Below are 14,050 nucleotides of genomic sequence, written 5' to 3' on the forward strand. Positions count from 1 at the left end.
AGGGAGCAGCCTGTGGTGTCCTGTTCTTTATGCAAGGGAAAGGCCTGTGGTGTCCTGTTCTTTATGCAAGGGAGCAGCCTGTGGTGTCCTGTTCATAAACCTTCATTTAACAATGCGCCGTTACTTATGTTTCAGTGTTTTGGACTTGCCCCCCAGGCTAAAATTTGCCAACCAGCCCCTGGCCTTAACTCTCAATAGCATATCCAGTAGACTTTGTTATTATTTTCAATACACACAATATATCTGATTTTAGAATTCTGGCTTGACAATTGCTGCGTCAAATTTTTGCATAGCATATGGGTGTGGTATGACTTGTTGACAGTGACCATGTTGACACTCAGTATGTCTTCATGATTATGTCGACATGATGAACCGTCAACAAACCATCCCTAGTTAAAAAGTGGTCTCTTACCATTTCTTATTGGCAATTCCAGTTTCTCTGTAGACCTGTAATACTATTGCACAGGGGTGGGCATTATTCTGCCCTCCGGCTGTAGAGGGACTACACATCCCAGCATGCCTTGCATCAGTTTCAACAAGGCCAAATAGCAAAACTAAGGCAAGGCATGCTGGAGGGACTCTTATTGCCCACCCCTGCTCTTGCATTCCAATGAGTATCTCTCCCCCAGTGCCAAATTTCTCACCCTGCTCTTCTGATGCATACTCCCAGCATAGGGGATGCAAAACTGTTTTTCAGTCCAATTCAAAACTGTTTTTCAGACCAATAAACTGCCACAATTAAAGACAATAAACAGAAGTGTTTAAAATACTGCACCTAAATAAAGAAGCAAAATGCATTGTTTACTGAACTTACTGTAGCATTCAGTAAAGATTTGGACATTAGAAGACACAGAGGTGCACTGTTCTATTAAGGGCAAACAAAAGGGATTTACCCTGAATTTTTTGCCCCCAGGTTTTTTTCTTGGTTACTTCAATTAAAGAGCATCCTCTCCAAAAAAAAACAAAAAACACTTTTGGGTGAAAACACACATTGGGCAGTATTCAATGAGCATTTTGGCGATGTGCAGCGAATCCTGTTTAGGATTCGCTGCACATTCGCCACTGCTCGCTGCGTTCCGGAGCCTCGCCGGATCCAGTGTTCAACGAATCAGGGGCTCACTGCCCCTGACTGGCAAATTTTAACTCCTGCGGCTATGCCGCAGGGAGCCCAAGGATGGCGGCAGGCAGGGAGATGGAAGTCTCCCTGCCTGCCCCAGAACGTTTGTGGGGGAGAGGTGGGCTCCCCGGGTGCCAGGCAGCACAGGCTGCCCCCCAGGGGTGCCAGCAGGGGAATGGGTATATTCACTACACCCGATCATGCATATGTAATGATCGGGTGCAGTGAATATATGAATATCTAATGAGCGGCTCGGCTCCGGCCCCCTGCTGGCTGGTCTGTGTAAAAAAAAAAATATATATATATTTTTTTTTTTAATTAAATATATATTCATGTGCTTACAGCACATAAATAAAAATAGCATGCCCCTCCTCAGAATAAAATTCCTGATTTTTTGACACCAAATGTAAAAAACAAAACACTTTATTTTAAAAGTTCACATTCCACTTCACCATAAAAAGATAGCGATTGCTACTCGGTGAATCATGGCGAAAAAAACCCTTGAAATGTATTCGCCATCTGGTCATTGAATAGGGTGATTCACCATTTTAGTCAAAAATTCGCCTTACAGCACAAAATCGCCATAAAAACGTGGCGAATCAGCCTCATTGAATACCGCCCAATATGTACAATTGTGACCATGAAAACGGGTCAGTTATCAGGGATTTTTTTCTCCAGCCAAAGTCATTAACTCTGCACTAGGACAAGCTCGTACTGTTTTTTTTACTATGCTAAAGTGTATTAATGAACCACTCTAAGACATCTGACATAATTGTAACTAGATCACAGCTTTTTCATACGTTTTGTTATTTTAATCTAAAAAGTAAAACTGTAGGTGTCTTGCCGGAACAGAAGATATTGACTTAGAGCAAAATGCTTTTGCACGTTTCTTATTCAGGTCAAGTCACAACCATTCCACACTAGCTGATTTTGAATATCTCAATTTCAACTTTTCACTCCGCCCTAATACACAACCTGTATTATGTTTGACAGCATTATCCTGTACACAGTGGATAGAACTTTGGTACTTGAATGGGCACCTTGCTACTCAGGTTTGGGGTCCCAATCATTGTTTTATCTCGTCATAGGAATGAGTTTGACGATGAGTGCATTGGGTTTTTAAAAAATGGAAGGTTGTGGACAATTCTTTCTTTACTGTATGTTAATGAAATTCAAGTGATCCAGCTGAAGTGGCTCACAATCCTACCTTATAAGCCAGATACTCTGCACAGCCAAGCGCAAAGTAAAAACTTATTTTTTATATTTGGTTCAACCACGTTGTTTGACTTGAAATGAATGCAGTTGAGGGATTTATGAATTGCTACATGTTGGATGCGGTTTGAGCTGTCTGACTCTAAACTGCAGGGTAGCGATACCTATTTAGCCTATAACAAGATGGAAGATAGATTCAGCAGACTTTCTAGCTATGTAAAAATATTCAGAAAAATAGAAAACATACTTTCACAAAATCCATTTTAAAATGACAGCAAACAACACAATGTGGGTAATATTCCGTCATAACGTGATTTTATCATTAAATGGTACATCCTCATTAGGACGGTCTGTACAGTCACTTGTAACTTGCATTGGTAAACAGAAAGAGGTGCATTATTATCCAGCATTACTGTACCTTTGTGATAGCCGTGAAGACTTTTTCCAGAATAGCATTGTGCTGGGCTTTCTGTGGGCCGCTGGCTTGTATTTTCAGAGCTAAAGCACAAGGTTTAGCTATAAACCTAGAACAAATGAAAAAACATCAGGTTTTAATAAAATTATCCATCATAATTTAGAGGTGTTCCTACCCTATTTTAGCAAAAAACTAGATGAAACTGGAAAGCAAACACAGCATTGAAGGCAGAGATTTTGGGTTAAAGTAGCAGATTCTGTGACAATTAGAAACCGCCGCAAACCACCACAGATATATATATATGTAGCCCCAATATTCCAAATCGTGCTATAAACAGTTTAACAAATTTGATTTCTATCAATACTTGGCAGCCTTACCCCTAAATTCCCTGAGGGATAGGGAACACACCAAACACAATATTATACCCAATAGAGGTATGGCGCCTAGGGTTTAGAATATACTGTATAAACATCCAAATACAGACTATATGAACCACATCCAATGAAGTAAGGAGGAGAAATCTTCCAATTTTTGGTTTATTAGTCTTCAGAGGATTTTTGAGAATAAAACCGCATGTAGATAAAGTCCCAACGCGTTTCGTCTCACAGAGACTTCATCAGGGGAATACAACAATCTTCATGGTTAAGGAATTTTGAATAAAATTGAATCCTATTTGGGTGTCTGATTCCTACTATTCTTATATGGGGATGATAATTCCTTTTTCGCTATTTATTTTATCCAATTCGTGCAATATAATAGTAATAGGTTGAAAAGCAGTTCACTGCCTAAAAAATTATTCGATCAGATGTTTCTGTTAGCCTTCTCTCTCAAGGGCATAATATCTGAACCTATGATGTGGATAACCGTATGTCCATCCAATGGTAAAGGTAAAAACAATCTCCAAAGAAGCTTCTGGTTCCTCCAGCTTCTGGTTCCTGCTGGCCTTCTCTAGAGGAACCAGAAGCTTCTTTGGAGATTATTTTTTTAAGCCCTTGAGAGAGAAGGCTAACAGAAACATCTGATCGAATAATTTTTTAGGCAGTGAACTGCTTTTCAACCCATTACTATTATATTGCACGAATTTGATAAAATAAATAGCGAAAAAGGAATTATCATCCCCATATAAGAATAGTAGGAATCAGACACCCAAATAGGATTCAACTTTATTCAAAATTCCTTAACCATGAAGATTGTTGTATTCCCCTGATGAAGTCTCTGTGAGACGAAACGCGTTGGGACATTATCTACATGCGGTTTTATTCTCAAAAATCCTCTGAAGACTAATAAACCAAAAATTGGAAGATTTCTCCTCCTTACTTCATTGGATGTGGTTCATATAGTCTGTATTTGGACATTTATATATTCTAAACCCTAGGCGCCATACCTCTATTGGCTATAATATATATATATATATATATATATATATATTTCTAGGAGAGGAAAGAGGAGCGCTCCAAATAGTGCTTTATCTTTTTATTTCAATCACAAAAATAAAATCATCCACAGGTACATTGTAAATGGTGTCACGTACCACAATAGACGGTTAGGCACAACCGCGGGTGATAAACAGCATGAACTGGGGCTGTCTCCGACAGCAAGCAGATTGGCAAACGGGTGCTCTCACCACTCTCACATCCACCACGGAGTTCAGACCGACGCCAGGCCACGCCCCTACGCGTTTCGTCACGAGGACTTCGTCAGAGGGCTGGTCCTGGCGTCGGTCAGCAACCCCTTTATAGCCTGGATACAGCCTGAGTCACCTTCTAATGACTAACAAGCTGTTGCAGCTGATATCAATTAAAAGTGCCTGTGCATAGTGTTACATAGTAAAAAGAAGGTTTCTTAACCCCAAACAAAAAAGTGCTTACATCAATATAAAAACTGTTTTACAGGCAGTTACTACAATATAAAGCACTAATTTAAAAAAATCTATATAAAAACAGCAATATATATAAAACATGAAAAAACATCGGAAATTATCGGAAAACATCGGTGACATATTTAGTTGATTTTTATAAATTTTGCGATAGGTAGTCCTGAACTTGGTCGAATTCTCAGACATTTAGAGGACAGGAAGATGAGATAACTTTAAAAATGATGATGAATTTCTTCTTATGATGCACAAAATGCACATAAACTGGAATCAATGATATATACAAATGGGAATTTAAATATGATTATTCAAGTAGAAAAATACAAATATCATAGAAAAATACAGATATTATAGAAAAAATACATATGAAAAAGTACAAAAGTACAAATATACAAATATATAAAAATACAAAAAACACACAAATATACAAAAATATCAAAACAGACAACTCTACAGTAATGCGGACAAAAGGATGTCAGGTTATAATTTTCTCAAACTCCTAGAGTATTCCCTGAAAAAGGCAGACGGGCAATTAATAAAAAATGATATGTATTAAATGACCCTTAGCAGCGATGTATTTTAAAGAACCAATTACAGCGGCATTTCTTTAAGAAGAAAATATTAAAATATGGTATATTGGGTATTCAACATTCACATAGACGCAAATCCTATATAAATAATATTATAACCTCTAAACCATAAGAACTTTAAAACAGAAGAAAAAGCAGCATGATAACTATAAAGGAATAATTGCCTTAATTAGCACAAGTTTTCTCTCACAATAAACATACAAAAGGGGACATCTTTCAAAGAAGGGATGTTAGTCTTGGAAAAGAATAATTAACTTAGGAAGGGGGTAATTTCCACTCCTTCATTTAAACCAATTGGGCACAAGGTGTTTAATGTGACAATCCAAAAGGTTTCTCTTTTTGCCAGTAAAACATCTCTGTTACCTTTTCTAATATCCAGGGTAACATGTTCTAATCCAAAGAAAGACATCCCCGCCGGGTTACTGTTTTGACAGATATCAGCTGCAACAGCTTGTTAGTCATTAGAAGGTGACTCAGGCTGTATCCAGGCTATAAAGGGGTTGCTGACCGACGCCAGGACCAGCCCTCTGACGAAGTCCTCGTGACGAAACGCGTAGGGGCGTGGCCTGGCGTCGGTCTGAACTCCGTGGTGGATGTGAGAGTGGTGAGAGCACCCGTTTGCCAATCTGCTTGCTGTCGGAGACAGCCCCAGTTCATGCTGTTTATCACCCGCGGTTGTGCCTAACCGTCTATTGTGGTACGTGACACCATTTACAATGTACCTGTGGATGATTTTATTTTTGTGATTGAAATAAAAAGATAAAGCACTATTTGGAGCGCTCCTCTTTCCTCTCCTAGAAATACCGTTTACCTGAGAATCCAGGTGCCCGCAAGGGTAATTAAGAGGAAGCAGCCGGTTGTACATCTGACCTAAAGTGCTGGGAAATTATCTCCTTCTCCCCCAAAGCTAAAGGACTGACTTGAATTCCACTGAAAGGATTAGGACTTGCGCGCTAATTGGACTTTTCTTGTGGTAATTAATTGTGTGATTCATTGTGTTAGCTGCAGCATATCCTTTTTTCTTTTAGAAAATGTCTAAATTCTCTGATTTAAGGTCCAGGAGGGCCCAACATGTGAATGTATTTGATGATGTTGAGCATATAGTAATTGATGAGATACAGGCTTCAGAAGATGTAGATATTTTTTTAGAAGCTGAAAAATTACTTTTCCAAGACTAACATCCCTTCTTTGAAAGATGTCCCCTTTTGTATGTTTATTGTGAGAGAAAACTTGTGCTAATTAAGGCAATTATTCCTTTATAGTTATCATGCTGCTTTTTCTTCTGTTTTAAAGTTCTTATGGTTTAGAGGTTATAATATTATTTATATAGGATTTGCGTCTATGTGAATGTTGAATACCCAATATACCATATTTTAATATTTTCTTCTTAAAGAAATGCCGCTGTAATTGGTTCTTTAAAATACATCGCTGCTAAGGGTCATTTAATACATATCATTTTTTATTAATTGCCCGTCTGCCTTTTTCAGGGAATACTCTAGGAGTTTGAGAAAATTATAACCTGACATCCTTTTGTCCGCATTACTGTAGAGTTGTCTGTTTTGATATTTTTGTATATTTGTGTGTTTTTTGTATTTTTATATATTTGTATATTTGTACTTTTGTACTTTTTCATATGTATTTTTTCTATAATATCTGTATTTTTCTATGATATTTGTATTTTTCTACTTGAATAATCATATTTAAATTCCCATTTGTATATATCATTGATTCCAGTTTATGTGCATTTTGTGCATCATAAGAAGAAATTCATCATCATTTTTAAAGTTATCTCATCTTCCTGTCCTCTAAATGTCTGAGAATTCGACCAAGTTCAGGACTACCTATCGCAAAATTTATAAAAATCAACTAAATATGTCACCGATGTTTTCCGATAATTTCCGATGTTTTTTCATGTTTTATATATATTGCTGTTTTTATATAGATTTTTTTAAATTAGTGCTTTATATTGTAGTAACTGCCTGTAAAACAGTTTTTATATTGATGTAAGCACTTTTTTGTTTGGGGTTAAGAAACCTTCTTTTTACTATGTAACACTATGCACAGGCACTTTTAATTGATATCAGCTGCAACAGCTTGTTAGTCATTAGAAGGTGACTCAGGCTGTATCCAGGCTATAAAGGGGTTGCTGACCGACGCCAGGACCAGCCCTCTGACGAAGTCCTCGTGACGAAACGCGTAGGGGCGTGGCCTGGCGTCGGTCTGAACTCCGTGGTGGATGTGAGAGTGGTGAGAGCACCCGTTTGCCAATCTGCTTGCTGTCGGAGACAGCCCCAGTTCATGCTGTTTATCACCCGCGGTTGTGCCTAACCGTCTATTGTGGTACGTGACACCATTTACAATGTACCTGTGGATGATTTTATTTTTGTGATTGAAATAAAAAGATAAAGCACTATTTGGAGCGCTCCTCTTTCCTCTCCTAGAAATACCGTTTACCTGAGAATCCAGGTGCCCGCAAGGGTAATTAAGAGGAAGCAGCCGGTTGTACATCTGACCTAAAGTGCTGGGAAATTATCTCCTTCTCCCCCAAAGCTAAAGGACTGACTTGAATTCCACTGAAAGGATTAGGACTTGCGCGCTAATTGGACTTTTCTTGTGGTAATATATATATATATATATATATATATATATATATATATGAGAACAAGTGTGGAATGGCGCACTTCTCAACTTTAGTCCATAATATAGTAAACAATGTCCATAACTTGGTGTTATTCTCTTTATTAAAAGTCTTTTTAGACAAAAAGTGCTGTTTTCAAGGGTGAAAACAGCACTTTTTGTCTAAAAAGACTTTTAATAAAGAGAATAACACCAAGTTATGGACATTGTTTACTATATTATGGACTAAAGTTGAGAAGTGCGCCATTCCACACTTGTTCTCGTATCTTTTCTAATTCCCCTCAGCCAACAGGGGTATTGTGGAAACAGGCAGCAAACTAATAATCTCTCAGAATTTAGCGCGAAAAAGAAGGGGTTTGGTTGATATATATATATATATATATATATATATATATATATATATATATATATATATATATATATTTCTATACTTTAAATGTATCAGTAAAGTTCCAAAAAAGGTGCTACTAGAACAATATTTTCTAACATCAGACCCATTGACATATATGTTTTGAAAAAAATTAGACAGGAATGAATGACAGGAAAAAGGTAAGTCATGCACATGAGGACTAAGGGGGTTATTCTGATTTTGCGTTCACATGGGGGACCAGTTATTAGTGTATGTGCATGCAAAGACGCTTGGTGCGTGCTGGCATGGCGAATTGCATGTTTGCCGTTCCACTCCCACCTAGCAGTTGGGCGTTCCCATGAAAACGCTGAGTGTTCCCATGATAATGGCCTGGTGACGAGGCTGCGGGGGTGTGTGCAGCTGACATCAGCTGCCCACCCGCTTCCACACAGGGTGCTCGAATATCTAAGGCACCACAGAGGTGTCTCAGATCTGCGAGCACTGGAGAAGTCATTCGATGGCTGTCAATCATCGAATGACTTCACCACACCCAAAGCTGTGAATGGATGATTATGCTAATCATCCATCCGCAAGTGTGCATGTTTGCAGGACTGCAACTAAATAATTTAGCCAACAAGTACATATACAAAACGCACATTTATTTATGAGGATACAGAAAAAGAACAATAAGTTATAGAGTTGAACACAAATGGCTACAGACTGTCGTAGAAATCTGAAGGCTTATTATTATACAATTTCTATTGTTCGAGGGACATAATTGGATAGTGCCATGGCAACCTTATTTACTATGTAAAGAAACACTTGTTTGATAAGATTCCAGGATCTGAAGGATAAGTTTTTGGTTGAGCTAAAACTCTATCAACAGTCATTTTTATGTGAATGTGAGCTCCAGTACTACACAGAAATAAACATCCTTCAATTACAGTATGTAGCATAGCTATCTTCTCTGCCATGGGTGCTCCTCATTGGCTAAGACAATAACCCTCTTGGTATTCAACTTGGTAATTATGAAAATAAGTTAAAATTTGATTTCAATCATTGGAAATAAAGTATGTTTACTCAAACTAATCAATGTATCTTCCCATAACTGTTGGTAATTCATCTCAAAACTGAATTAAGCTATTTATGTTTTTACGGCACTTTAGAACATTAAATCAGAATGCATAAAATATAAGGTAATATAATGAAGGCTGAATTTCTTATTTATGAATGGAAGCGATAAGTCACAATTTTCCCTATCCAGGTGGAATGGTCCCCTCAAATTGGGATAGATAATAATGCAATTCTAACAATCAGACTCCCAGGAATATAGGAGGTATGTATGTATGGTATGTATGAGATATCCATGGTGACCCACACATTGCTGCCACTGATGTGCACACAATTCACAGGTACGTGGCCTAGTACTGCAAGTGATTGCAGAAAAGAAATATGGCTCTAAGCGCTAGTGATGTTTGTCAACAAAGCAGTACACCAATAAGTGATTCACACAAAAACAAGAATGGGACACCATTCTAGATTCCTGCTCTTTTTCTCTAATGAATCTAATCCTCAAAGACAGAGCAAAATTATTAAAGTCCCTGAATGAGGAGATTACAACACTCCAAAATTTGGTGAGCCCCTTTAAAGGTCTTGATGATTTTAATATGTATGAGGAAGCCCTTCTAGATAAAATGAGTAAAAACACAAGGGAACTCCGTGAAAGAAAGGGCAAAAAATTCCTAAGAGATTGCAATTTGGAGAAGGAACCAGAGAAAATAGAGAAAATAGAAGTAATTGATATTACCAATGGACCATATAAAAAGCCATACATCCCGCCTTTTAAAAAACAACAATTCCCAAAAAAGAGGTTCCATAACACACTGGAAGAAAGAGCACAAATGCCAGTGTATGAAAACAGACATCCACAGAACTATTTTAGAAAACAAAGACCCCAATATCAGGATCGCTTCACTAATCAAAGATCATATAACAATTTTAATAGGGAAAATAGATGGGAAACCCCCAAGAAATATTTTAGACCAAGAACAACCCCTCAGAATTATCCACGGTTGAAATTACAAAATCGTTACTCATCCCTTAATGATTATAAAGAAAACAGTAGAAACGATCAACAGTCTTTTTTAGAGTGGGATTACCACACACCCCAAAGACGCTTTTAGAAAAGAAAAGTAAAACCAAAACTAAACGTGGAACTAGGGGTGGAAAGAAAAAGAAAACACATAGAAAAAAAACAATAAAAACTACCGTTAGGACAGACCTATCGCAAGGGAAAATATTTAACCTAACAGGTAGAGATCTAACTGAATGTGAGACGCAAATTCTCCAGAAAGGTTTGAAGTTTGCTCCATCTTGCAAGCCCAACTCCTTCGAACTTTTTCTGGACGTCCAGAAATATATTCGTAGATTAACGATTAAACGTTTTTTTGCTAACAAAGAGAGTAATACTGATGATAATGTACCACCCTCTCAATGTAATTTTAAACCAGTTTCTACCTTTTATCCTACCCACTGCAAGGGGAGTTTTTTGGAGTGTTTTAACAAAATAGTATGCGAAGAAATAGATAAGGTAATCTTAAAGGAAAATAAAAAAACACATAAAAGGAATGTAAACCTTACTAAAAAAGAGTTTGAAACTTTAAGAACACTCAAAGATGACAGTGATGTCATCATAAAACCTGCAGATAAGGGCGGAGGGGTAGTTTTAATGAAAAAAGACACATACATGAAAGAAATAGAAAAACAATTAAAAACCGGAGATACTTATAAAAAATTAAAAGCAGACCCTACTGTAAGAATTACCAAAGCACTGTCCACTTTAACCACTAATGCTAGAGATCTAAATGTAATTTCAAAAAATGAGTATGACTATTTGAACATAAAGGAACCGTCGATCCCTACTATTTATGTACTCCCTAAAGTACACAAGGATCCGTTAAATCCTCCAGGCAGGCCCATTATTTCAGGCTGCAATAGCTTGACTAGTAATCTTTCAGCTATGATAGATCATTATCTGCAACCTATGGTGGTCAAAACAAAAGCCTACCTGAAAGATACCAGTGACGTTTTACGAAAAATATTTAATTACAACTGGTCAGAGACTGATTTTATTTGCAGTGCTGATGTTAGCACTTTATATACCATTATTGACAAGGAAAAAGGTATAGAGGCGGTTACATATTTTTTATCATTATCCTCCTACAGCACAGACCTGCAGAGATTCATTTTAGATGGTATTGATTTTATCTTATCAAATAATTATTTTTATTTTGACGGTTCTTTTTATATACAGTGTATAGGGACAGCAATGGGCACCAGATTTGCCCCCAGCTATGCGAATTTGTACATGGCCTACTGGGAGGACCTCACAATCTGGCCCGGTGGCCAAATGGGGGCAAATCTGGTGTCCTGGGTACGTTATATAGATGATGTGTTTTTTATATGGCGTGGTAGTGAGGAAAGCCTTGCCACGTTTTGTGATCATCTTAACATAAATACTTTTAACATTCATTTTAGTTTTAGTATCAGCAAAAAAGAAGTTTCGTTTTTAGACTTGATGATTTTCATAGAAGATGGCACAATGATGACTAAAACGTTCAGGAAGCCAACAGACTCTAATAGTTTTATCGATATGAATAGTGCTCATCATAGGAATTGGCTAAGCGGCATTCCATATAGCCAATTTATACGTATAAAGAGAAATTGTTCTGACAAAAATATTTGCGAAGAACAACTTGAAGAGGTTACTGAGCGTTTTCTAGCCAAAGGTTATGCACAGGACACTTTAATTAAAGCAAGAGAAAAAGTGAATGAAATAGATAGAGATAGACTTTTAAAAGAAAAAAGCCCTGCTAAGAAGAAAGAAAATTCACAACACCAATGGGCCTTCATCTCTAAATATAATGATTCCCACACAAAAATAGAACAAGTGTTCAAACGTAATTGGCACCTCCTAAAACAAGATCCAATACTAGGGACCCTATTACCATCAAAACCATCTTTCGTATATAGAAAAGCAAAATCATTAAAGGACCATTTAGTCAGGAGCTCTATTGATATAAACAAAAGACAAAGCGAAAGAACAAGGGGGTTCCATCGTTGTGGAAGTTGCCTTATGTGCAAATCTGTAAAATCTTCTGAGAGAAAAATGGTGAATTTCAGAATAAACAATAATGAATATAAAATTGAAGATTTTATAACGTGTCATTCTAAAAATATTATATATGTCCTAGAATGTGCCTGCGGATTATTTTATGTGGGCAAAACCTCGCGACAACTCAAAGTCCGCTTAGCGGAACACATTTACAATATTAGAAAAGGACTTTTGACGCATAATGTTTCAGCTCATTTTAAAACACATCATAATAGTAGCGAGTGTTTTTTAATTAATTTTTGGGGGATTCAAGCAGTAACCCCAAGATGGCGGACAAAAGACATTGATAAAAGATTGGCACAAGCAGAGATGCGTTGGATCCATCGCCTAAAAACTATCGTGCCCAATGGTCTAAATATAGATTTTGAGCTGAAACATTTTTTAACTTAAGTTATTCTGAAATTCATGCTTTTTTATCTCATTTTTTAATCTTCTTTTATCGATTTTTAAATTTCTTATTTATGGGGTGTTTTTCCCTTTTTCTATTTTGATGTACTTGTTTTTTCAATTGATATGCACTTTATGAAATATAGGGGGACATTTACCAAAATGGATTCGTAGAAAAAAGGTGTATTCGTAGGGAGAAATACACCTTTTTTTTACGAATTTGTATTTTCGGGATTTACAATCCCAAAAATACAACAATTCGTAGTCCTAAAGATGGAACATTCGTATTTGTAGTTACAAATACGAATGCCCTACACCATCGATAGGATACGACAGAAATCACCATTCAAAAGAATGGTGGTTTCTGATTTACTAAGCAGCCGTACTGACAATACGGCTGCTTAGTGGTGTGAAACACCCACGCAAATACGACAGGAAAATAGAACACCATTTTCCTGTTCTATTTGCGTTTTAGCCTGCACGGATCAGTCAGATCCGTGCAGGCTGCAGTGTAAAAAAATAGAAAAATAAATAAAAAAAAAAAAAAAACGGCGTGGGGTCCCCCCCACAGCCGAAACCAGCACCAGGCTGAAGGAGCCGGGGCCGGTAATTAAAAATCAGGGAACCCGACAAATAGGGGTTCCCCGATTTTTAACAACCAGCCCCAGGCTCCAGGTCCGGGGCTGGTTCCCAAAATACGGGGGACAAAATGAGTAGGGGTCCCCCGTATTTTAAGAACCAGCCCCAGGCACAACCAGCCGGCAGGGTAATGTCACAGCCGGGGGACACTTATAATATAAGGTCCCGCGGCCAAAACATTAACCCTACCGACCAGTCAGCCTGGCCAGGGGCCCTGGGGGAGTGGGGACCCCCCCAATAAAGGGGTCCCCCCCCTCCAGGACTTACCTGACCAGGCTGAAGCCTGGTGCTGTCCCCGATGCCCCTGGGCGGTGGGCATCGGGCTGATTATGTTGTAAAAAATAGATAAACCATTGTTTTTTACTGTGGCACTACAAGTGCCAGCAAGCCTCCCCAGCAAGCTGGGACTTGGAGAACCACAAGTCCCAGCCTGCTGGGCATTAAAGGGCCCGCTGGCACTTGTAGTTCTACAGTTAAAAAAATAGTGCACAAAACACACTGATACACTTTTAAAATAAAACTTTATTACACACAAAGCCCACACATACTAATACTTACCTATCTTCTTCCCATAGGTCGCCCTGGTCCTGTGTCGGCGTCTTCTGGTCCTGTGTCGTCTTCTTCCTCCATGTCGACGTCGCTGTCGGCGATGGTGTC

General features: G+C 38.0%; 1 protein-coding gene across 2 annotated transcripts in view; it reads right to left on the reverse strand.

Moving 5' to 3' along the window:
* Nucleotides 1–14,050, reverse strand: part of CERS6 (ceramide synthase 6) — a 228,843-nt gene that overhangs the window by 141,812 nt on the left and 72,981 nt on the right. For both annotated transcript variants that reach the window (XM_083153897.1, XM_083153896.1), the window contains exon 2: nt 2,748–2,853. In XM_083153897.1, the coding sequence (XP_083010023.1) occupies nt 2,748–2,853 (106 nt within the window). The remainder of the gene's footprint in view (nt 1–2,747; nt 2,854–14,050) is intronic.

This window comes from Crinia signifera, chromosome 7 (genome assembly GCF_055691185.1).
Source record: "Crinia signifera chromosome 7, ASM5569118v1, whole genome shotgun sequence".
Lineage (NCBI taxonomy): Eukaryota > Metazoa > Chordata > Amphibia > Anura > Myobatrachidae > Crinia > Crinia signifera.